Raw genomic sequence first — 27,421 nt, forward strand, 5'->3', positions numbered from 1 at the left:
GTTTCATGTATTCTAAGTTATGTTTAAATTCTTCAGAAGATTCTCTTTCTTTTCTGATTTCCTCAGCTCTTCCATCTGTGTTCTCTTGGGCAGGGCTTGTCATTTCTTTAATTAATCTCTTTATATCTTGCCTCACTTGGATCAGGAGTACAGCTTTAAATTCATCTATGAGGTCATGGAGATATTTTTTAATTTTGGCTGATGCTGTGTCCGGTATTGGTTACTGTGCTTATTCTCTTCAGTGTTTACTTCTCCTGGGATTATTTTCTCATGTTGGGCAGCTGGAGATTTTTTTTAAATTTTTATCTCTTGTCATGTTTCTGGATCCTTTCAGACTGGAGTGTCCTGGGGGTTTCTGGCCCTCTCTGTATTGCTTAGGGCCTTTCAGAAGCATGCTGACTTGAGTTTTTGCTGTCCTCTCCAATTTGCTGTTATCTGGGGTAGGCTGGGATGCAGGGGCGGTACAGGCTAGCCTCCAGCCTCTGTGCCAGTCAATTGGTAAATTAGGCTGTACTTCCTGGATATCACTGAGTTATGACTATTTTGTATCTGCTTATTGGGCCCCAAGCAGAGGCTTGGTTCAGCCTCAGCAGATCCGGCCAGTTTTCTCTGTGCCAGAAGCAGCTGACTAATGTCACCATGGCACAGGGTTCTGCCCCAATCCCAGCTGTTCTCTTCCAGACCTCTCTGTGACAGGAGCACCAGGACAGCAGGTCTGCCCAATTCCAAGATGTCTTCCACTAGTTCTCTGTATAACACTGAAGCCAACATGGCGTCAGGCTCTGCCCAATTTCAAGATGTCCTCCACCAGACCTCTCTATAGAGGCAACTCAGTGATGTCACCAAGCCGCAGGTTCTGCCCTACTCTAAATGACTTCCGTCAGACTCTCTGTGTTATTGATGTCCCCATGATGGTGGGCTCTGCCCAGTTCCAAGATGTTCTCTGGCCAACCCCAGCAGCCACGGGACCAAGTCCCCAGTACTCACCAGGTCCTCCTCTTGAGTCTACTGCACACCACGCCGCTTGCCCTCACTGTGCTCCCATCACAGTGTGGAATGGTCAGAAAACTGCACAGTGTTTGGCTTCGGAGCTCCAGAGCCTTTCACAATTTCCTCTGGTGCAGCAGGCAGTCCTGGCTGCTTCTCAGGGTCCCAGGTCTCAATTTCCAGCAGTCACGAAAAGCCAACACAGCTTTTCCTGTTGGGTCCACAGGTCAGTTTGCTGCATTAAAGGCACGGGATTTGCAGCCTCCCATTATCAGCCTTTGCAATCTCAGCACGTTAAATCCTCCAGCCGTGCTGTCTTGGTTAATAAGAATTGTTATCCATTTGTCTGGCTCTCTCCATGTTGTCATATTCTAGCATCTAATGTGATTCCTCCAGAGAGACTCTCCACCTGATCCCCTAGCAAGCCGCCATTTTAGGATCCACCTGTTTTGCTTTTTTCTCTAAATAAAAAAATTACAATGGCCTATCAAAATCCCTCTTACAAAATTTTGAGAAATAATGCCCTTGCAAACATGAATAGTGTGAAATAATGTTTTATGAATTGACCCAGCCCTTTAATGTACAGAAGTGTAACCATGAGTGATTTGAGGGAGATTATGAAGGGAGAATGATTAAAGTATGTTATGTGCATGTACAAATCCGCCCCACTCATCTGAATAAGCAATATGCACTAGTAAAAATGTAGGAACAAATAACAATGCATGTCAAAAACCCAAAGGGTGCCATCCTTAAAGCACTGCTGAGTAAATGGAAATGTGTAAGTTGGAATTTCATATCTAAGCAACATAGCTGTCAAAAACGAAGTCAAAATAAACAAGCAAATAAAAGGGTGACACTTCGTATCAGCATATCTTCTGGGAGTAAAACTGAAACACCTGTCAAAAAGTCTTGGTAAAAAAATTCTGAGCATACTTAAGACAAAATTGATTTTCCTAAACTAAATAAATATTAATCTATCTGATTTTAAACTGCATAAGAATTTTATTAAATGTACAAAGAAAATAATGTAGTAATTCATATAAATGGAATACAAGTGAAAGAATAGTAAAACAAAATTTTCTTTTGTTAAATACTAACTATAAGGAGAATCATGTGTCATCTATTAGATGATCAAAGTCTATAAATTTTGGTAGTTACAATGATTGTTAGGAAATCAAGCACATTATTTTAGTCATTGTGGACACTGTTGCAATATTTTTGGAATTTAATTTTGAAGTTTCTTGAAATCTTGAAATTTATTCATAAATTATTTTCTCTTTCAAAGAATTTTATGTTGGATAATTAATTCTGCAGTTTTCTTGTTGCAAGTTTGTGAGATGGTACACACCCCAGGTTACCTTGATTTCCTTTGCAGGTACCTATGTTTTTCTGATTTCTGTTTTCTAAGTCCTTCACTGTATTAGTGTGTGTGGCCTCCCCTCCGGGTCAGTCAACCTGCTGAGGTCTTCACTACATTAGTGTGTACCACCTCTGTAGGCAATTGATTTCCAATAACCTATTGGGTCTAAGCCAGGTCACGTGACCCAGGCCTAGCTCACTCCACCAATCCTGTTTGGGAAGGAAACAACTGACTGAAGTCACTGCTGCCTCTTGTACTTGCCTGTCCTGCCCAGTTCCAGACTGTCATCTGCTGGAGCCCCCCTTCTGTGGAATGGCTCCACTTCCATCACTCACCATAGGTCAATTCAGGCTCCTTGCCAGCTCAGCTCTCCATTTGGCTGGCCAACCCCCACCTCAATGTGACTGCACCTCCAGTGATTCCAAGCGGCAGAACCTCAGAGGGCTGGGCAAGTCGCCTGCTATGTGTGACAAGAGCACTGAATCTTTAGCTGTTTCATTAATAGCACTGGAACTGCATGTTTCATTGGTTCTTCTCACCTTAGTTTCTTTTTGGGATGAGAGAATTCATCTCCCTCTGTTCAGGGCTTCCCATGCTGTATTATGTTGAATTCTAAATAGACTATCTGAGGGAGCCTCTGAAGCCAGCTGTTATCTATCCACCATCTTTGCTCTGCCCCCAATGGGAATGTTTTTATAACCTTTAAAATGATGTATGTTCTTAGATTTTTAGGAACAATCGCATAGCTCTAATTTCTCATGTCATCAGTCTTACCCAAACACTTAATATCTTTGTTAGTGAAAGAGTCTGACTCATTTAATAGTCTGTCTTTTTACTTCTGCTGAGAGAGTATTCTGCTCACACATGTGAATGATTTCCTTGTAGAGATAAACTCTCCACTGAAATACTGTATCCACAGATAGACTGACAGTTTTGCACAGCATTAATGACCATATTTCCTATTCCTATTTTCACTCTCTACTGCATTGTACTTTGTAACCAAAACATATTAAAAAATAGACTGTGTTATGTAGAGCCACACTCTGGTTGAAATGTCCCATCATAGACCTGATTCCCTGTGTCTTCACTTTCTTGGGCATTCATTATGCTTTAGGAGTTAGATTACCTAACTGAAACTTAAAATTCTCACATTTTTATCCCTCTTTCCCTGCCCTCTTTATTCATGCCCTCATTTCTCTGCTTTTCAGATTTCATTCAAGAAAAATGCTCAGCTGTAAATTTATAAAATATAAGACATGCATGACATTTCATATAGTAATATATCATTATTCTCTTACATAAGATTTGAAACATTGTGATTTTTAGCACTTGTGCATTTAAGAAGTAAATGTGGGAGGTAGTGGAAAAATTACTGATGCCTAAAATTCAATATGTAGCTTTCATAGTCTATGGGGCAATGACTTCTGAATTACCTTTGGAATGATTAAAGTTTTAAATTTATTCTAAAAGACACTATACAAATATTTCTACATAAGACCATACTTAAGAACCTCTTCCTTTGGTTCTTTAAATTAGTGAGATTGTCAAAATTAATAGAATGAATAACTTGTATTCAGTGCCTGGACACTACAAAATAATGAGCCTGGAGTGATTTCAATTCAATGACAGATGTGTACTTCATGAATCTTCCTAGACATGATTCTTCAAGGTGAACTGAAGGAGGAATTTAAAAGTAAAGGGAAAAGGAGTAAAACATGTTCATTATTTTGTTCTGTTTCTATTCCTTACTTATTCCTTAGGAGGATGTGTAAGGCCTTTGACTGACAGCTGCAACTGAATATTGCCTTTGTTCTAGAAAATTTCTCATGCCAATTTCTGTGAAAGGAAAACTTTGAGATCTCAAATCATGTGGTCCTTGTTGCTTTATATGAGAGATGGTTATATTGCAAATGCAGAAAGAGCAATGCTACAGTCAGGGGTAACATGGAGAACACAATAATACATGACACATAAATTATGATGTTATTTATAATGGTCACCCAAGGAGTCAAATACAAAGAAATTGCAGTAAATTTGTCCATAAACTAAAGATCTAGAGAAACCAGCAGAGGATCTGGATCCGAAGCAATGTACTGCATAAGTCTAGATGAAGACCTGGAGCCCATGCTAACGACTCCAACAAGTCCAACCAGATACCAAGAGCTCACAAAAATGTCTCATTCTAATCTGTTTCATGGATCTGCAGTAGGAAGGCCCAAAGGTCAGTGGTGAAGATAAAAAGTCTGTGACAGCAGGATGAAGAATCTGTGCCAGCAAGCTGAGGGTTCTGCATTGGAGTCAGAAAGTAATGCTTAAAGTAAGAATCAGAGCTCCCCTGAAAAGTACAATGGTCATCCTCAGCAACTATGAGGTCTTGAGCTACTCTGATGATGAGAACAACCAATGTCATATCGGGAAGCCAGGGTGAAATTTTCTTTTGGAGACTGAGCAACACACCATCTTCCCCTCTGAAGTCAAGAAGTGATGCTTCTTCCTACATAAGAACCATGGCTCCACCAAAGTGAATTGCAACTATGCTCAGCAACAAGGTCCTGGGATCCTCTGATAACGGGAACAGCCAAGTTCATATCACAAAAGAAGCTTGACACACTCCTCCAGGAGGACTAGCAGTAATGGGAGAACCAAGAGCACCAAACAACTCTTGCCTCTTCAGTTCTCCTTTGTATGTTGGGAACCATCTGGAAGTGAGCCATCTACAAGCAGCACTATGCAGATGCAGTTCAGCTGGTGTCTATGTTGACCATCAGATTTCAATCTACTAAGGACAGTGTATAACACACAGCACATTTTTACCACATTAATGCAAATCTGCTTGGTCTTTATACCATAGACAAGTGGGTTGAGGAATGGAGGAATCAGCAAGTAAAAGCTAGAAAAGAGGGTATGGATCCATGAGGGGATGTGAGAGCCAAACCTGTGAGTAAAAGAGGTGAATAAGGCCAGGAGGTAGAACTGGAGGAAGACACAGATGTGAGCAATGCAGGTGTTGAAAGCCTTCAACCTCTCCTCCTTCTGGGGCAAATTAAAAACTGTGATAAATATCTGGATGTTGGACAGTGTGATGAATGTGAGGTCAAATCCTGCAATAGTGAAGGCCACAAACAAATTATAGATTTTGTTGACCCTGACATTTCCTTCAGCTAGTTTCACAATAGCCATTTGCTTGCAGTAGGAGTGGGAGATGACTTTTGTGTGATAAAATTGGAACTGACACTTTATCAGCACTATACATGGGGCCACAAGGATGGCAGCCCTCGGCGTTACCATAGCTCCTATTTGGGTGACCAGCTAGTGAAAATGGTGGCATGTCTCAGCAGATAGCAGATTACCACATAACAATCAAGGGCAATGGAGAGCAGAATGCCAGCCTCTATGTGGATGAGCCACATTTGAAACAGGCAGCAATCAAAATTGATGTCTGGCAAATGAAACCAAAAGACTCCAAGCATCTTGGGCATAATGCTGTTAGCAAGCACAATGTCTGTAGCGCCTAGCATGGCTACGAAAATGTACGTGGGCTGATGGAGACTGCACTCTGACCTGATGACAATCAGAAGCAAAGCATTTCCAATCATAGTCATAAGATACATGGCACAGAAATGGATTCCGATCCAGCACTGCACAGACTTCAGGCCTGGGATCCCAATTAGCATCAAGACAGAAGGCATGAAGACTGTGATGTTGGAGAGTGACATGGTATTCTTGTTCCCCCTGATGTCAACAAAAGATCCACAGCTACTGTAGATCTACTTTGTGTTTTTATTCAAAACCACCATGCTGTGTCTCTTTGATACTGGCTGAACTCTAAGATAGTCTCAGGGAACTCCTTCATACTATCAAAGGAGAAAGAAAGCTCCACAGGGACACATTACTGCTTTCAGAGAGGAATGCATGTGTAGTCTAACACAGTGAGATGCTCTCCATGTAAAACAATGACTGTGTTCAATTCAGCAAAATTGGCTGAGTCAAGACCAGCTTGTTGATCTTTTTGTTAATTTATTTTGAAACCTGTGTGTGAAAAAATTAGACTTCCTTTTATTGGAAATTCAAAGCGTCTTAAATTTTTCAGATGAGGACTTCAGAATAACTTAGAGGTTTAATCACTTCTTAATTTCTCTGATGACTGAATTTTCTCTACACTTTTTTTCTGATGCCCAATCTGAAATTTTTTAACTGAAATTTTCACTAGTTACAAACTGCAGATTTTAAACCAATAAATTTTACACTGTATACTAGAGAATTATCAGTGATATTTTAAAAATTTTAAATGTATTATTTTTCATTCCTAGACTTTCTAATGACTTTTCTGTATTTTAGCAGGCTCAGGTAATCAGCCAAATTTGTATGTCATATCAAAATAACACCAGCAGTTCCATCAGCAGCTAGGCCTAATGACCCTAAACCTTCAGTGAAGGATGAGAATCACCAGAGGACATTTTATGTTGGAAAGGCTGTATTATTTGACATGTGCTTAGAACAAACTGTTTAGTTAACTAAGTACTATGGTTTGCACAGGTTTGCTTTCAAATGCTTAGTTTTATGGCATTAGGATCCATGAATCACTGACTCTTTCTAATAGGGGGAAATTTCTATAGCATCTAAAGATAATCAGAGTTAGAAGATCAATTCTTTAGCAATCATCTTCTGACTAATTTCAGAGTAACCAGCTAAGTTGTGAGCACTGTCCTACACATATTCACATACAGAGGTAGTATTTGGTGGGAGCATGTAAATATCTACTTACCTGAACTGTGTGGGTGTTACTGCAAAAGCTGGTAAAGACAAATTATGGTGAGTAAATTTAAGAACTTTTACATTTTTTTCTAGAGATGCTGTTTGTGAGCTAGTGTTTTTACTTGGTATCTGAAAAGTACTGTCAGTTTTTTTGTCACTTCTACTCATTTCTCACTGATGCTCTTCCAGAGATCTCAGTCTATTTCTTTACCCTTCATGCTGAGTGTTCTCTGTAATGTCACCTGGGTGGTGTCAGTCAAATCGTGTGAACATTTCTGGAACAGCTTTTCACTCCTTTCTTGTCTTTGCAATACACATACTCTTTTCCTCTGTAAGTCTGAGCTCATGTTTACCTTCCAACAAATTCATACAAAGTCTGCAGCATTGTAGAACACACTGTGAATCCCTTCAGCTCCAGCTCGATAAGAAACTGCCAGATGCCAATTCTGATATTCCCTGACAAAAGTCTGGAGAAGGAGGAGCTATGAACCTGGAATAAGAGATCTCTTGTCCCTAGCCAAGACCTCAAAGGACTTAATTAAACATTGCCATGCCTTTTGGATTCATTAAGAACTAATATGTCTCTAATTTGTGACATTTTCAAAAGTCTGTTTTTCTTTCCCAATAGTTCAGTGCGGAGGGATTGTGATATATGTCTTGTTTTTATAAGATCAATTCTTTTTCTGCTGTTCTGACCCAAAAATATAATTTTACACTTTTGCATTTTTTAAGAAAGATTGTTGCACTATGACTGAACCAAGGGCCTTTGGATTGAGTGCATCACTGGTACTTACTTATTGGATATTTTTGTTTGTTTGTTTATTGAGACAAGAATTTTCTATGAAATTAAACTTCCTCAAATGATTTTCAAATTTGCAGTCTTTCCATCTCACCTTCCCCATACAGGGATCATACCCATTCCTGTGTGTAAAGCAATCTTAAATACTGACATGTTTGTATAGCAGTTTCACTCTAAAAAAATCCATGTGATACTTTCAAGGAGACAAGTTTATTGTTTTATTTCTATAAGTAAAAAAATCAATATTCATAATTACTGTTTTCTCCCATACTTACCTTTCATCTTTTGCAGTCTCCTTCTTTTTGCTCATGCCTTTTTTTGAAAATTCTATAATATCCCCAATAGGACCCATCACAATAGACATTCCCAAGTCGTATCATGTAGAAGTCTAACCCAGGTGTGGCACAATTCAAAAAAATTATTTATTTACACTTGCTACTTTTCTTGCTTCTTTCAAATGTCAATTGTGATATGATGCTTAGGTGTGAAAAAATCTTATCACATAGTTTGGATCACAACACAAACATTCAAATGTCACAGTATTCCACTCACTCTCTATGAGTCAGGATTTCATTTACCATGAAAGCATCAGGAACTGTACATTAGTGAGCACACATCTGTATACTTCACTTATGCTCCAGTTTTCTCGATTGTCCTGTATGAAAATGTCTGAGAAGTACTTGATAAAACATTAAAGCACTGCCTCAGGAAGACCAGCAATGGTAGAGAGCACCCACAATAGATTACAGGGAAAATACAAGGAAACGATGAACATGAAGGGCATCTGATATGCTCCTCTGATTTCCCCTGTGAAAGAAAGTGAAGGAAATATGAACTGATGCTGAGTGGACTTGACTCAAAGAGCATATCGGCAGCTAAGATAATCTTCAACCTAATTTTGAGTCAAAAACAAGTAATTTCAACTAGGGTGGTTCTTTTCTTCTCTTTGTTGAACTTTATTAAGTGTGTCAACTCCCTAACATTCTATCCTAAGTCCTTTCCATTCTTCCACTGTGAACATTTTCTTCTAATTCCTTCCACTTAGAATAATGTAGCTGCCACTTCCGTCATGCCAACTCTTGTAACTATATTTCTAGTTTGATGACTTGATTCCAAGCACAAAGAGTGAACACGTCTCATTCAAATTTCAATTCACGTTTCATATTCTTTACAGAATTGTCACTGAGGGCTTTATTTAACATTAGAAGGGGTAAAATATAACCTTCATGTTTGTAAAGTTACAGAGTACCTTTAAACATGGATCGCAGTCCATCCATCTCAACTTTTTTGTTAGTCAAGTACTTATTTTTGAAAGACTCATCACTGTAATTGGTATGCTCCACATACATAGACATGGTTACATTTTGAAATAGTCATCAACCTGGCATACGAGGCCTTCATCTGGGTAAATCTGTTAGACCTGTGTTAATTTCTCATTGATGTTTGTCAGTTTGATTTTTGATCTCCTGGCAATTGAACCCAGGGCCTTCACATTTTGATACACACCCAACTGTTTCTAACTTTTTAAAAACTATTCTTTTGAAGAAAGGTCTCTCTGACTTGCTGAGTTGCAAAGGTTGGGCTCAATTTGATCCTACCTCAGCCTCTTACAGAACGGGCCACCATGTTTAAATTATCTCTTACTTTTAAAAAGAGAAAATTTTATCTGAAAATGTATAGAAGATGAATAAGTTGAGTGTCCGTGACATCTTTGTATTCAGCTGTAGCATCTTGACAGTCATCCTCTGTATCAAAATGCTCTGTGAACACACAATAGTGTGATTTAGTGTCCCATTCTCAGATACTTGACATATTAAAATTGCATTACAATGAATTTGCTCCAACCATTAGTTTTGCTGTGACATAACACATATATTAAATAACTTCTGATAACTGGTAATTTATAGCTATATATATATATATATATATATATATATATATAATATATATATATATATATATATATTTATATATAAATATATATATATATAAATATATATATATATATATAAAGAAACGTTTACATCCTTTGATACAGTTATTTTATGATCTTAAGTATTATTCTCTTTTTTCATATTAATTACACAGAATACCAAGTAATACTTTGATGTTCTCATAGATACATTTAATGTATTCTGACCAGTTGCTCTCCCTCCATCCCTTCTTTCCCTTCCTTTCTTTCACTCTCATTGTATTCTCTCTTTTTACTTTCATATGATGTGTCATTTTTACCACTGTTTCCTATGTGAAAGAGAATATGTGCTATTTGTCTTTGGAGTTGGTCTATCTAACTAAAGATGACCTGGTTTGACCCTTCTTGGCTGAACGCTACTCCACTGTGAAAATATAGAGGGTATTTAAGAAATTTTCCACAAACGATTTCTCCTTCTTTGCTTACAGAGCTTCTTATGTAAATTATGCCACAAGAAGCATGTCTAGTAGATTTCCCTTTCGTATTTTCTCGTGTATGTTCATGAAGGAAATGAGCTCTAGATTTCTTTTTTAAACTTTTTGTTTTCCTCCTTGGGAGCCGTGACTGGTAGAGGCTCACAGGAAGGGGATGGCTTCTTTGAGAAAAAGCTTTCTTCAGCAATTTTTTGATGAAGTGCTTGGTAAATATAATCTATTTTGGAAAAAGTAGCATGTGCTACTAAATAGAGTGTATATTCTGTTGTAGATGAATGAAGTACTCGGTAACCTTTTATTAAGTTCCTATATTCAACAATTTTACTTATTTTCTGCTTAGGAGAAAAACCTTTATTCAGCAAGTTTTGGATGGAGTGCTTGGTCAATATATTAGGAGGTCCGTGGGTCTAGAACAAAATTTAACTCTGTTTTCACTTTCTTGAATTTCTGTCTGTATGAGCTGTCCATTGCTGAAAATGGTCGGTTAAATTGTACATTTATTACTGTTTTGAAGTCTATTTCTCCCTGAAAGTCTCATAATATATACTTTAAATATCTGGCTGTTCCAATATTGGCTTGATGTATATTTCAAATTTTTAACACTTCTTGTTTAAAGAACTACTTTGTCATTATTTCCCTTTTTTTATAGCTTTTGATTTAAAGTCTATTATGCCTGATAAATCTGTGACTACATTTGTTCTTTCCTATTGTGTTCTCACTCAGTTTCTTTCTTTCTTTCTTTCTTTCTTTCTTTCTTTCTTTCTTTCTTTTTTTTTTCATGTCTGGGTTCCTTTTACGTGGAACATCTTCTTTCCATTCACTCATTTCTAGCCTGTACGTCTTCTTAAATATGAAGTGAGCCCAGGATAATAGTGTACATTTATAACCACAACAATTGAGAGGATCACCATGAGTTTGAGGGCAGCCTGACCTACACAGCTAATTCAAGGATAAGCCCAAATACATCGGCATACACTATCTCAAAAAATAGAAAGAAAGAAAAGAAAAGAAACAGAAAGAAAGGAAGAAAAAGAAAAGAAAGATGCCAAGTGAACCTTCTGTAAACAATATATAATTAGATCTCTTTCCATCCATTCAGTAATCCTCAGCCTTATAACTAGGAAATTTGTCATTTACATTTCAATAACTCCTGAGATGTCAGATCTTACTCTTTACATTTTCATACATTCTTTCTACCTTTACTGTTGCTGCTTTTTTCTAAACCTCTTATAGTCTTTCCTTTTCTTTAGCAGATTTTGACTCTCTGTTCATTATTTTTGATGTATGTATTATGGGTCTCATCTGTGGTTCTAAATAAGTTTACAAAAATATATTCTGGGTAGTGTTTGTCTGGCAAGTGTGAGGTTGTGAATTCGATCCTCAGTACCACACACACACACAAACACACACACACACACACACACACATACACATACGTATATATAATAAAAATATAAAATGTCACTATCATTTCAAAATAGCTTATTTACCAAGAATATATATAAATGACAAAAAAATTAGAAAGTACACACTAATCTGAAAACTCTATAAGCTAACAATTTAAGTGTTAATAAACCATTTTAAAAGTTGCATATTACCTCTCTTACTATATTAATGACAGTAGCTATTGTAATTGGTTCATTTTTAGTTTCATCTGCCATGCTTCTAGTTTTAGAGCACTCTAAATTCTCTGTACAATTCTTATTGATTAGTATTTTTTACTCTCTCGTGCTTTCTTCTGACTCTCCTTTTAGGTTGAAAATCTCCTGCAGTATTTCTGTAATATATGTCTGGATGAAATGGATTCTCTCAATTTTTGCTAGTCTTGGATTCTAAAAGTAAAGGGTATGGTTAAGGTTAGAAGCTCTAACCAGGCTATACATTCTTTCAGCACCCTGGCAACATTTTGACTATTTAATGCTGAGTAGTTGCCATGTTAAGTTTTGCTGGTAGTCTTCTGTGTTATCACTCTTCATGGTAGAGAAAAAGCAAATCCAGATTTACAAACTTACAGTGTTGTTATATTGCTCAAATGAATGAAGAATGAACTTGGAGAGAGTAGTTCATTCTCACCAGCTTCTTCTGTGTACAGAGTAGCCCCAAATACCTTGTTCACAGTTAATATCCTAGAGTCAGATATTGAAGGATTCTCTTTGGCCCATGGATTTGAAAAGTATATCCAAACTAATCTTCAATTATTCAATGACTGATTTATTTCACCATAATTTATACATTCAGTGTAAAGTGACAACTTTTATAAAAAAAGAAAAGTGGTAATCCTTACAATTGTTGCCTAACTGTTATAAAATTTAGTATAAAAACTCAGTTATTAAGATCTCTGCAAATATAGGGAAATATAAAGTATTCTTACATTTTTTGTTCATTTCATTTCTTTCTTTGAAATAGAGAAAACAAATGAATTAACTTTTCTATTTTCTTTGCAAAGATTATAATACAAGATATGTATGACCATATGCAACATAATTTAGCAGATACTATAAAGATAGGTCAAAATAAGGAATCAGAGATTTTGTGAAGCAAGGGGCACTAAATGATAAAGAGGGAGGATTGCGGGGAGGAGAAGGAAAGATAAAAAGAATTAAAAGTGCCATGTACATGTACTGAGTCCTCAAGAGGCATGTTATCATTGTACGGGACCAATGTGTACTGATAAAAATTAAGAACTGAAAAAATATAAGAGTTTTGTTCTTTAAAAATTTACATTAATATTAAAAGTTATGTTATTTGTTTCTTGCTCTTATACAATATGACTCAGTGAACTTTGGTTTTCATATCAACTGCAGTGAATTAAATAACACCAAAGAAGACATATTTAAGACAAAGTTCACAAAAATGTTTATAATATAATATCTGCAGTTAAAAAAAAGAAGTCTCAGTTTTTTAGATGGTCCAAATTATTTCCCAAAATAATTACTTAAACAAAACAAACCTTGTCAAAAAAGAAGACACTCCTAGAGTCCCAAAAGCAATTATGTTTCTTCAGGTAGAGAAGATGCTAGATATAAACATTTAGAAGGTGATTCTGATGGAGTATCAAGTTACATCACATCTGTTTCTAGTCAAAATATATTTTTATATCAAAATAGAATGGTACCATCCTCAAGAAAGCTAAACTTAATCTATTTAAAACAATCACAATTAACCAACAAAAAGCATAAGATTCCATGTTAAATGTTGTGGAATGTCAGGAAATAAATAAAAATAAAAACATAGCAAACATAGGTTTGGATATTCATATAAAACTTCACAGATAAGTAATACTGACTACAGCTTGATAGAGAAGAAGGAGAAAATAAATAGAAACGATTTGCAACACAAACCTTAGCATTTTGCTCACACATATAACACACAATAATATAAGGCATTTGCAAAGTCAGGCTATACTGCTCTACTGGATACAAACTTGCATGATAAACTGACTTTATTTCATTCTCTTGAAGAAGCTTTTCTGACTACTCTTGTTGCAACATGCCTAGTACAAATATTTAATCTGAGTTTAACATCAGTTGTAGAGAAGAAATGGCTACTTTCTTAAAAAACTGGCTATCTCACCACAGAACCAACTTTGGGGCAAAGAAATAAGTGGAGGACCCCTTGGCGAATCTGCTTAGTTTTCACACTATAGATGATTGGATTGAGCACTGGTGGAATCATCAAGTAGATATGAGCCATTAAAATGTAGACAAGGGGAGAGGAATGTTTGGCAAAACGATGGACAATAGATAACCCTATCATAGGCACATACAGAATGAGTACAGCACAGATGTGGGAGGTACATGTGTTAAGTGCCTTCAGTCTCCCCTCACGGGATGAAATTCTTAACACAGAATGAAGGATGAAGCAGTAAGATACTAAAATTCCCAGAGCGTCCAGGCCCCATAGCATAACAGTCAAAACCAAACCATATAAAACATTAAATTGTGTGTCAGCACAGGCAAGGCGAATCATGTCCTGGTGAAGACAATAAGAATGAGAAAGAACATGAGAATGGCAGAAGGGAAGGAATGCCAGACGAGCAAGAGGTGGAATCATTAGAATAGCGCTTCTGAGCAGGGCTGCAGTCCCAATCTTGATGATCAGCTTTGGGGTGAGAATGGTAGCATATCGCAGTGGATGGCAGATAGCTACATATCGGTCCAGGGCCATGGCCAAGAGCACAGATGACTCAGTGAGGGAGAAAGTATGGATCAAAAACATTTGGACCACACAGATATTGAACTGAATCTCCCTAGAAATGGACCACAGCACCCTGAAAAGTGTTATCATCGGGGACAGGGACATACCCAGGTCAGTGAGAGAAAGCATTGCCAGAAAGTAGTACATGGGCTCATGCAGCCTGGGATCTGTCCGGATGACATGCAGGATGGTGCAATTGCCCGTTATTCCAACAAGGTAGAGGAGACAGAAGGGGATGGAAATCCAGTGGTGAAATTCTTCATAGCCAGGAATACCTGTGAGATAGAATGTGGAGGACAGGGTGCTGCTGGCGTTTGAGGTTGCCATGGAGTTCAGTGTTCAACCACAGTTCAGTTCCACACTACATTCCAGGGAGGAAGAGATTTGATAAATCCAAGATCTGCATCGTGAAAAGAAAAACAGGTAGGTAATAGGAAATATGGAGAACGCTTTATAATTGAAAGATGAACGAGAGTTTCAGGGAGTAAGGAAGAAAGGAAAGAAAAAAATAACTGAAGAAAAAATGGAAATAGGTCAGATAGGAAGGGCAGAAGTTTGTTACAGGGAAAGAAGAGAAAGCAAATTAAAATATGTACACATACAGACTCTCCAATATACAGATAATAATTATGCACTAAAAACAGATAATAATAAAAAACATATAAATAAGTCAAAACTTCAGTGTTTACCTCTAGATTTTTAATCCACTTTAACACTTCTGCTTTGTTCTTTCTTCATTTCATTGCTGGTTATTGTCATGTATCTGTCCACTCTAAGCTTGATCTGAACTCCTGCCTCCCATATGCAAATCCATTCAACTTCCCTTCCAAACATGGATGACCTTTCAAAGATTACCTGGACAGGTGGGCACACAGACACATACACACAACACACACAAATTCTGGATTAAATCTTAATTTGTAATTTTATTAGGAATTATCAGGTCCAGGGGCACTGGATTGATACTAGCCCTTTTTAATTACTCTTTGGATGATTTAACTTGAGCTCTTTATCTGTCTCAGATTGGCATTTTCTTTCAGGAAGTAGAACAACATGCCCAGAACTCTGGTAGAATTCAAGAAAGAGTTGAGAAGCATCACTCTTGTTCGAACTCTTCCATCTCCTATTGTGTAGTTTATGCTGTGGACCTGATTTTGTTCTTTCAATGATTGCACTCATGATGACATCCAGTATTTAGATTTTCAATCTTTCCTATATTTTTGATCCTTCCTTCAAGTTTCTCAACTATTGTCGGGACTAGGAAACTTGCCTTTTTTAAAATATATTTTTTTTTAATTTTATTTAAAAGGAAAAAGAGAAAAAACAAAACAAAACAAAGCAGTGTAAGGATATTTACCTCCTGCCTCTTTATTTAGTGGCTATTTTGAAAGAACTACATCCATAATAGAAAGTGAAGTTTACCCTAGACCAGAATGAGATCCTTCAGATGCCTATAACATATGAATCTGATCAGTTGCATTGCATATTGTGAAGTTTCTATGACATGTGCAGGGACTATAGAACATATATATTGGGTAATAACTGCTCTTCCTTTATTCTATAAATCTTTATAGTGTAAAAATGCTTAAACTTGATTATGCTATTCTTATTGCTCCTGATCATATCATTTCAAACTGATCCCCATGTCCACCTGATCGCTTCCTGCATGTCCTAGAATAGGAACAGGGGGCGCATTTTGCTTATAAACTAGAAAGTCTACTGGATGCAAAATGTGATGCTATCAACTTTGGAGAGTATTTAAATACATAATAAAAGCACTGATGTTTGGGAATTTAAGGAAGTTTGTTATCTGGTGAAATTCCAGTGTCATTCTGAAATTACTGCTTTTTTATATATGCAAAGAGTCCTCCACTCTGTCTAAAAAACAAGCCATGCACTGACATTTTAAGTCCTGTCTGTTTGACAAGTCTAACTCGAATTTGGAATTTACAAGCAATAAACATATTTTGGTGAAAATTATGTCCTGAACTTAAGTGAGCACTGCTCTTTCCTGAACTAGTCCTTGAACTATTCTCACATTTTCAGTGTCAGCCCGCCTCCTTTTTGCTCTTCACAGTCCCCTCTTATGTTTTCCTAGTTTCTCCAAAATATGTTCCCCTCAAGTCTTACATACTTGGTAGAATGGTTCCTCTTGTCATTAGTGAAGGTTCTGTGCTCAGTACAAGCAGGCTGAGTTAATATGGCTTTCTCCAGTCCTTAGAGATATAAGGTCCTAAGAGAAATGAAGGACAGGGGCTGTAACCCTCTGCCTGCCTGCATATCAGTTATGGCCTTTCCCAAGTGCCTCTGTCCCACAGTACAGTCTGCACTTTAGGGAAGAAAGAACATTTTGGAAATTATCAAATGTTTGTTGCCTCAATATTTTGAATATATGGTGCAACAAAATATGAAATAAAGCCTTGGTTTACATACAGAATATGAGAATACAGCAAAGAAGTTTTAATGTGATATAACAAGAGAGGGACTTATTAAGGACTTTAATAAGAGCAGAGAGAGCACAGAAACCAAAATCAAAGAGTTTTTTATATAATGCTTGATAAGAATGACAGTTTTGCTTTCTTAGGAAACATACAATACACAATGGAACTAAGATTTTAAATTAAATATTCACATTCATGCATCAGTTTCCTTATTTCTGTCATAAAGTTCCTTCTAATAAAATAAATTAAATATGATGTGATTAAAACTGGGTGAATAGTTCAATGAATGATGCCCATCCAAAATTTTCAGTAATGAATGCCTTTTGGCTAATTACATCATGCAACAGATTGTTGTCTGGACCACTAACAGACAAAAAGTAATTAAGAAGAGTTGTAAGTTTAAATTATAGTATTAGCTCTATTTAGCACAGAAATCAATTTTATAAAATGTAAAGTATCTGTTAATCTTCAAGTGTTATTGTATTTAAAACATTCAGCCAAGAGAGATAAATGTTCTCATAGAAAATGTGTTATTTTCAAATCTAGTCCTAAAAAAGGAACAAAGATACCCTATTACAAGAAAAATTTTCACATCTCAATCTGAAACTACTGAAACAGTGCTTGTTCTTACTTCTGCCCCTGACTCTGAAAGCGCTCCAGAGTTGCTTTCAACTTTATTACAATAGAAATTTAAATTGCATTGACATCACCTAAATTTGACACGAACAAGGACTCCAAATTCAGAGGACCGTCACTGGTGGTCCATGCTATTTGTCAGCTATACAAGGATAGGAGATATAAAGCAACTGCACTCCCCTCAACTGCCAAACTCTCTTCCATCTTTAGGTAATAAGCTCAATTCTGAATGCCCCATTGGATGAGGAGAAGATGACTGTCATCTTTAGAGTTGTAGGAAGAACAATACCTACATCACCACCCATGACACCAGATACAGTATGAAAACTAGGGTGATATTGAGGAAAACTATGTGCTTGATAAATTTGATTTCTACCCTGATTTGTGTGTGACTTCCATCAACTGTGTAACATTCATTGTTGTTCTCTGGGTTGACTTGGTCAGTAGAGGATACGGAAAGAAAATAAGAATGCAGAAGGTCCCCTGTTTAGAGTCCTTATGCATGGACACTGAACCAGACCCTCACTGTTAATCCTCATGCTGGCTTCACTTCTGCAGAGACAGAGAAGATCCTCAGGTGCCCTTCTCCACACGCTACCATTTCTGAGTTCTGATAAAGATTCCCATTCCCACTTTAAAACTAGAAATGACAGATGAGCTTCTACCTCAAAATCTACACAGATCCTGTCTAGAATTTCCCTAAGTCTTACTCGCTGATTCCAGTGACTTCTTCATCAGTTTGTTCAAAAGATCCAGGATGACACAATATTTTGTATTCATTTTTGTCTTCATTTCATTTCTGTCTGCAATAATTGTTACTATTCATTTCCTTTTGCTAACTTGGTGTTTGGTTTGTTCTTATTTTTCTAGTGCTTTGTGACACATTGATTTATTATTTAATTTTTCTACTGTTTGGTAGGATTTTATGTAAGCAATGATTGCCATAATTCTCCTTGATAGGACTGCTTTTGTGATGTCTATAAGTTTTGGCATGTTGTGTTTGATTATCATTTGTTTCAAGAAATTTTAAAGTTTTCTTCTAACTTGTTCTTTAACTCATTCATTGTTCATGAGCAATTTACTTCATATTTATGTCTTTCTATAGTTTCTATTTTTACTGATTTTTTATTTAATTGCATTATAGTTAGAAAAGGTGAGTGGTATGATTTCAGTATTTTTACAAAGCTTATGCTTTGTCTTGTGACTTTGGGGCTATTCTGAGACTATTGTTGCATTGTTGAGACAATTGTATGTTCTGTAGCCAACAGATGCAAAGATTGGTAGATGCTGTTTACAATTAATTACCCAAAAGTGGAGTTTGATTCTGCTGTATTATTTTTGTTTTCTGTCTAGATGATGTTCATTGATGAAGCATGTTAAAATCTACAACTGATATTTGGGGAGTTTATCTTTTAGTTCATTATTATTTCCTTTAAATATTTATGAATTAGATATTGGTACATATGGATTCATTTCTTTATACTAACTCTTTCACTTATCACATATTCTGGCCTCCTTTGTCTCTTTTACCCTGTATTAGCTTTAAAGTCAAGTATTTCTAGTCAAAATATAACAGCTCTTGCCTTCTTTTGGGTCCCGTTTGCATGCACTATGGAATTCCACACATTCCCTTCAGTCTGTATATGTCTCCAAAAGTGAAGTAAGAGTCTTGGAAAAAATTCATTCATTGTAGAGTCTTGAAATGTTTATCTATTCACGCTGTTTCTTAATTGGAACCTTTCCTTTATTTATATTCAAGATACCTATTGACTGATAAGGTCTTACTTCAACCATTTTAATACTCATTATTAACTTTTATTACTATTGATTACTTATTTCTCCTCTCAGACTTTCTTTTTAGTAAAATGTATCACTTTGGTACCATGTATTGATTTCTTTCTTATGATAGTTGATTTGTCTTTCATAGATATTTGCTTTGTTATTAAAATGAAGCTTACAAAAACTATCTTTGGGTATAACTATTTCAAAATGAGAGCAACTTAACAATGATCATAAAGATATGAAAAGAAACAACTAAATAAAAAGAAAAATACTAATAAAAATCTTACACTTCTCTTTCATTCCTCTTCACATTTGAAGTCTAATGTTCTAATATGTTGCCTCTTTCATACGTTCGTGTAATTACAATTACTTTTATTTATTTGACATTCATCCCAAAAATGCATAGTTTATCCACCATCTTCTTTTAATAGATGCATCTTTATTAACTTTTTAATTGGTTCAAAATATTCTTTCTTATATCATTCTTAGTTTGCTAAGCATTCTTATGAATTGTGTTGATCTTCTCAAGTATTTTTTTCATCTATTGAGATGAACACAACATGTCTCACTTGTTTATTATAATGATTTTTTAAATTAAGTTTATTGATACTGTTTAGATATACGTAAAGCCCATATTCATCATAGAGAATTTGTATGGGTGCAGGATGTAAACTGAAATCTCTATTTGTCACAAACCCGTCCCAACCCTTCAGTCCCTCTTCCTATCCCTATTTATAAAGCTTTGTTTCTAATTTATTTTTTTATCTTTTGTCCTTTTCCTTTCTTTCAATTACTCCTTCCCCCAACTTAATTTCTCTTTCCATTAGAATAATTTCTTCTTATTTCACAATATTTATTGTAGATTATTACCTTTATTTACTCTTTCAGCTTCTCACACCAGGGAGACAAAACGATGCTTACACCTGAGGATCTGATTTATTTTACCACAGAGTAGCATCTCAAGGTGTATCTACTGCCTAAAAGTGTTTCAGGTTTATCCTTCTTTATAACTGTATAAAAATGCATATATTTTCTCTGCATTCCTCATTTGATGGGCATTTGGGGTATTTGCAAGATTTAGCTGTTAGAAATAGCACTTCTGTAAACATGACTGTGCATGTGTTGCTGTGCTGTGATATTTTTAATTCTTCCAGAAATCTCTTCAACAGCGTAGAAGAGCTTCTTTTTCCTCAAACTCCCACCAGCATTTGTAATAGATTGACTTAATAATAGCCATTCTTTCAGGAGTGTGCTAGAATATCAACATTGTTTTAATTTGCATTTTTCAAATGATCAGTGATGTTGAACATTTTTCCATACACTTATTTGACATTTGTATTTCTTTGTCTGAGAAGTGTGTACTCATCTTAGATTTCCATCTTCGATTTAGTCTTTCCATTCTTTACACCTTGTGCTTTGTGTTCTCTTTAACAGTACCCATGTGGTGTCAGTCAGATAGTGTGAACACTCCTGAGTAGTTTCTCATATTTCTCTCTGGCTTTGCAACACATGTGCTCTTTTCTTCTAGAAGTCTGTCTAGGTCGTGCTTGTGTTTTTATCTTCCAACAAACTTGTGACAAGGTCTGCAGCATTCTAGAACACAGTGTAAATTTCTCCAGCTTGGATTGAGAAGGCAGCTGATGCTCCCTGATGAAAATTGGTGATGGAGGAGGAGTTATGGACCTGGGATAAGGGATCTCACTGTCCCTCGCCATAACCCTGAGGGGCCCAAGAAATGTTAAGCCAGCCCTCTTTTATTCAGTCATACCTAATATGTCTCTAATTCTCTCCAGCACTGCAGAAATCTCACTCATTAATTTTTTTTCCTAATTGGTTAATTGCATAGCGTTTGATATGTATAGGTACTTTGTAAGCCAAATTCTTTTTCTGATTTTTTTTATAAAAATGTAAATTCCTGTATCTTGTGTATTTATTTTTTTCGTGTGTGTGTGTGTGTGTGTGTGTGTGTGTGTGTGTGTGACTCATATTGAACAGAGGGCCTTTGCACTGAGTTATAGCTCTAGTTGTTTTGGTTTGGTTTGGTTTGGTTTGGAGAGAGAACTTTGCTAAGAAATCAAATTTCTTCAGCCCAAATTCAAACTTTCAATCTACTTGCCTCAGCCTCCTTGTGCTGGGATTATAGATATGTGTCACCACGCCTTACTGTAAAGCACTCTTAGATACAGAAATGTTTGTATACCAGTTTCACGCTATTTTTAAGATTTCCCTGTGACAATTTCTTTCACTGAGACAATATTTCATTTTCTTTCTGCAAGGAAAAAAATCTATTTTCATAATTACATCTGTTTTCTTATTTGCCTGTTGGGTATTTTTCTAGTCTTACTCTTCCAAGTTTTATTTTATTGATGTCTTTTGAAAATGCAATAATGTCCCCTGTGTAATGCAACATAATGGACATTTTTAAATGCTACCATGCAGAAGTCTAACCAAGTTTTGCCTCAAATAGATTTTTATTCACTCGTCTCTTGCTATGTTCCTTCCTTCTTCTCTGCTGTTAAAAATCAATTGTGGTCTGCTAGTTATGTGTGAAATAATCTTGTCATGTAATCTGCATCAAAAAACAAACCTTCAAAGGTCACAATCTTTATTTCCTATTCTTTAAATTAGGATGTCACTTATCATGAAAGCACTGAGAAATGTACATAGGTGTGCACATATCGGTATACTTCACATGTGCTAACCAGGCTTCTAGATTGCCCCTTATATACCTAGCTAAGAGGTACTTGGTGAAAACAAAAATATTTCTTACTTTAGAGAGAACAGTGATATAGAGAACTCACAACAGATTTGAAGCAAAAAGAGGGAAAGGTGAATGTGAAAGGAATCTGATATTTTCTTTCCAGAATTTCCCCTGTGCATGAAGTACTAACTGATGCTGGATGGCCTACACTCAGTTTTTTTTTTTGTTTTGTTTTGTTTGTTTTTGTTTTGTTTTGAGGCATAAACAAACAATTTAAACTAGTTTAGTTTTTCTGATTTCCACTTTACTAAACTTAATTAAATGTATCAACTCCCCAACCCTCTAAGTCTTTTTCATTCTTCCGCTACATACATTTTCTTGTAATTTCTTCCGCTTAAAATAATTTGAGCTCCATTTCATTGTGTCAACTTTTATAATACTGTTTCTACTTTTATCTCTAAATTCTAGGTACAAACAATGAACATGCCTCATTAAAATTTCATTTCGTGACTCTTATTTCTTAAGAAATTGTCATTGATGGCTTTATTTGACTCTACAAGTGGTAGAATATTGCCTTTGTGTTTATTTGTATTGTTAAAAAGCACCTTGAAACACAGATCAGTGTCCATCAATCTGGATAACTTCTCTGTTAGTCTCTTGTTTATTCTTGAAAAAGTCATAGTCATTTGTGTACCACAAATACATAGACATCATGGCCTTGGGAAGTAGTCACCATCTGGCATACTAGGACTTCAGCTGAGTAAAATCTATTAGACCATGTTCTTTTTCTTTTCATTGTTCTTTCTCTCCCCTGGGAATTGAGTCAGGCCCTTCACACTGAGAGACAGCTCCAGCTCTTTATAACTTCAAAATTATTATTTTGAAGAAGGTTTTCTCTGAGTTGCTAAGGTGAAAAGGCTGGGCTCAAACATGATCTTACTTCAGCCTCCTACATACTGACCACTTATCTCTCATTTTTAAAAAGAAGAAAATTTTATTTCAAAATATTGCACAAAAGATGAATAAGTTGAATGGTCATGATATCTTTCTGTTAAGCTATAACATCTTGAAAATCATCATTTGTACCTGAATGTTTTATGGGCACACAATAATGTGATTCAGTTTCCCATCATCAGATGCTTGATAGGTTACAATGAGATTACAAGGAATTCTAATTCAGCCTTCATTTTGCTGAGATGCAACACATTTATGAAATACCTTGTCATAGCTACTAATTTAATTTGCCACAGTCTAAACATTTAGAGATGCTTACTTGCTTTGCTATAATTATTTTTTAGAATCTTGAGTGTTTATTTTGGTTTTTTCATGTTAATTACACAGAATAATGAATATTATTTTGTCATACTCATAGACGCATGGAACATATTTTCATCATTTACTCTTCCTCATCTTCTCTCTTCCTCCCCTTTCCTAGATTCTCTTCCTTTCCTCTAATAGCCTTCTTATATTTATGTGACCTCTCATTTTCCTTTTCTTCCATATTTAAAAGGAAATATGTGGTTTTTGTCTTCTCTGTTACATATATTTTCCTGCAAATGACATGGTTTCATTTATCCCAGCTGAACTTTGCTTCATTATTAATACATAACAATTTTTTTATTTTTTGAAAAGTTTCTGCTCCTTGTCCATTTGCAAAATTCATTGTGAATTGTGCCAATATATTCCCTACATATATCCTCATAGTATGTCATCCTTTGTGTGTACATTAGTGAGTGAATATCTGGACCAAACAGTATCTATTTGTCTGTTTATTCACTTTTTTGGTTTTAGGATTTCTTATGTCTTTACATATCTGCATATTAGTCCTCTGTCAGAAAATTAACCTGCAAAATAATGTTCTTACTAAACAGGGTCTCTTCTCTCTGCTGATTGTTTTATTTGCTGTGTAGATGTTTTGGGATCTTAAAAAGAAGGTGGGTCTGTTGGAATATTATGCCAGGTCTCAGTTTTTACATCGGGTTCTGAGGTATGTATGCTGTGTAGATTTGTCCCAGTTTAAAACAAAGTCACTAAGTATTTTTGTTGATCATTAAATGCACCATTGTGGCAGAAAAGTAAACATTTAAGTAATGTATTTATAACTACCAAAGTGGATCATTAACTTTTGCTACTAGAAAGCCCTAAGCTAATGAACTGGTTACCATTAAGTAAGCTGTTTATCCCTCTGAGGAAACCCCAGTTCAGTTTCAAGTTGTAATTCATCCATAGATACAGCTTCCCAGTCTGCTATGCTATATTGACCATTCATGGTGATCATTCTATGCCATTTCTGGGTATATTATGCAAGCATTATTGCGTTTGATAACAATCTCTAGGTAATATCATCTCCCATTTTATTATCTCTATAGTGGCTTATCTGTTCTTATGGTAAAGATGCCATAGCATCTTTATTTCACAGAATCTTCCTAATTGACAATCATATGCAAAAAGAAAATATTCACACTTCTTCTTATTACCATATGTTTTTCCTAAACATCTAATCAAGTATCATAGTATGAGTTTTCTAATCATTTCCATTTCCAAGTCCCTGACTAGCTGGCCAAGAATTTTCTGCCATCCATAGCCACTGTATACTCCAAATTGTCACCTAATTTTACAGATATAATTTTAAAGTTGTTTTAGGTTTATAACAATATGGAGTATAAAATACAGAGAAATCTTATACAGTTTCCTCCAATAAAAACAGCCCTGCCAGAGTGATAAGTGTTATAATCAATAAATCAATCTAACAGAGAAGCAGCCTATGTCCATAGTTTATCTAGGTTCACTATTGGTATTGTACTTTCTATGTCCCTTGACAAATGCATAGTGCCATACATCCACCATGACAAAATCATATAGAGTAGTTTTAGTAGCCTAAGTCCCTCTGTGTTCAATTTATTTGCTTCATCCTCCAATCAGCCCCTGCAACCATTGAGCATATTTGTTATCTTCAAGGATTTTTAACTTTTAACTAACAGCTAACTGCTTTCAGCTTTTCACAAGTTGTTGGTTTGTTTGTTTGTTTGTTTGTTTTGAGACAGAATCTCACTATGTAGTACAGTCTGGCCTTGAGCTCTTATATAGCCCAGACTGGCTTCAAACTCATGGTGATTCAGGCTGATTTTGAATTCACAGTGATCCTCCTGCCTCAGCCTCCTGAGTGCTGGAATTACATGTGTGCCACCACACCTGGCTTCACTATGTTGTTGTACACTACCACTCAAATTTAATAATACTCAAATATTCTTCTACACTTATAGCTTATTTTTTGGTTTCTGCATTGTGTATGAAATTTTTCCACCACTATACTAGTTTGATCCGCTAAGAACAGCATGTGTTGTATTGACATTAGTGGTTATTCTAATTTTTTTTCATTATTCATTGGATTGGATTATAGTTGCCTTGCTCATGGGTGATGCCAGTGAATTCAGCCTTGTATTACCCAAAAACAGCCTATAGGTGAGGACCATCTTCTGACAGCACTCCCTACACCTGGGGAAATAAAACATTCTTACCTAAAAAGGCCCTGTACCAGGATGCTATAGTGTTCTTTATAACATATTAAATTGTATGGATGGATGCATTAATTTTTACTAGTCATGCTGCCTATCTCCACATTTCCTATCCACAGCTAGTTTTCCAATTTATACTCTTCAGGTTCCTAATCATATCATTGTAAAGGAATCATAACAAACAGCATATGGATTATCTTATTTCAAGATCTCAAATAAGAGACTAATTTACATTGAATTGACACAATCACTGAAAATCACATGAGTTATACAGTTAAGAAATAAATATCTACTTAAAAGATAAACCAATTTCCAAAACTAAAGACCACAGAGATAAATTCAATAGCAAAAGGTAGGTTTTTTCTAGAAATAGAGATGGAAAATCTCTCTCTCTCTCTCTCTCTCTCTCTCTCTCTCTCTCTCTCTCTCTCTCTCTCTCTTGTGTCTGTCACACACACACAAACACACACATACACATGGATATGTATTTAAGTAAATACATGTATTTTAAGTAAATACATATATGTAAAAAAAGTTATTAACATGTCTTTAACCATCCAACATAACTTGAAATCATTAATAAATCAAAATGAAAGATCTAAAATTGTTAGAAAAAAATTTTTGCAACTTTCTGTTTGGTATAACTTCTTAAAATGAAAAATTTTAAAAAGATGTACATCATCAAGCTCATAATATGTTCAATCTTTCATAGACACTATTAGAAGTTAAACTTTTCATGACTGAGTGGTATAAAATAACAAAACGTTTCAATTCCTGGCTTGGTAAGTGCAAGGTCATGAGTTTGATCCCTAGTACCATAAAATAATAATAATAATAATAATTGCAAAACATATGTATTCTAAATTTTGCTAACATTTATAACCATTATCACAGTTTTTTAAAAGTTTTTTCTTTATCATCTCCTAATACTTGTACAGATTGGAAGTTGTCTCTCAGAGGTATGTAAAAGAGATTGGTGCTTATGCTTGTCATTCAAATCTAAATAGAATGCTTTTTCTTTATGATCAGGAGCAAGAGAAGGACATTCACTCTCAACACTTCTTAATTTAGTATTGAAAGTTCTAGCCAGACATATTAGACAACAGAATGAAAAAGACACCTTAATAAGAAAGAGATATAAGATTACTTCCATTTGCTGATAACATGATCTTTAATGTAGAAAATCTTGAAGACTCCAGGAAAACAAACTCTTACAATTTATAAATAAATTCAGTAAGTTTATAAGAAATAAAATCAATATGGTAAAATGATGCAATTTGTAATATTAATAATGAATTTATCTAGAGAGTAAATTAGGTAAATAATTCCTTTTACAGTTGCAACAAAAATAATAAACACTTAGAAGTAAATTTAACAAACAGAATAAATGACCTGTATATATTAAGAACTGTAAAACAGTGATATAAAAACTAAAAATTTCACATAATTGGAAATTTATTTGATTTTAATGTACTGGAAAAAATAAATATTGCACAAATGCCCATAATTTCAACAGTGTTCCTTACACTCAGTACAATTTCTATCAACTGCTTAGGGTTCTTTTTAACAGAAAAGGAAAAAATTAAAATACATATAGAAACACAAGTTTACCACAGCAATCTTAAATGAAAGGAAAAAGCTGGACACATCACATTATCTGGTTTCAAAACATATTTTATAGAGATTGCAATGAAAACCGAAAGGTACCAGTATAAAAAACAGATAAATTCACAGGAGAGAAATTCAGAAATAAAGCTCCACACTTACAGTTAGTTAACTGATTTTTAACTACAGCACCAAGAACATACAAAAAAGAAGCCATAAATTATTTAATAAGTGGTA

General features: G+C 35.4%; 1 protein-coding gene and 1 pseudogene across 1 annotated transcript; both read right to left on the reverse strand.

Moving 5' to 3' along the window:
* Nucleotides 1-5,017: 5,017 nt before the first annotated feature.
* On the reverse strand, nt 5,018-6,063 carry LOC106026568 (olfactory receptor 52A1-like; annotated as a pseudogene).
* A 7,808-nt stretch (nt 6,064-13,871) lies between these two features.
* Nucleotides 13,872-14,831, reverse strand: LOC100720500 (olfactory receptor 51L1-like). Its single transcript, XM_003465351.1, has one exon. It carries the CDS (start codon nt 14,829-14,831, stop codon nt 13,872-13,874), a length of 960 nt encoding a protein of 319 aa, XP_003465399.1.
* Nucleotides 14,832-27,421: the final 12,590 nt, after the last annotated feature.

The sequence above is a fragment of the Cavia porcellus genome, unplaced genomic scaffold, assembly GCF_034190915.1.
Source record: "Cavia porcellus strain 051 isolate PalLab524CR breed Dunkin Hartley unplaced genomic scaffold, mCavPor4.1 scaffold_9, whole genome shotgun sequence".
NCBI classification, from domain to species: domain Eukaryota; kingdom Metazoa; phylum Chordata; class Mammalia; order Rodentia; family Caviidae; genus Cavia; species Cavia porcellus.

What these genes read in the sequence shown, in the direction of transcription:
- LOC100720500 (XM_003465351.1), bottom strand. Translation starts at nt 14,831, where the DNA reads ATGGCAACCTCAAACGCCAGCAGCACCCTGTCCTCCACATTCTATCTC.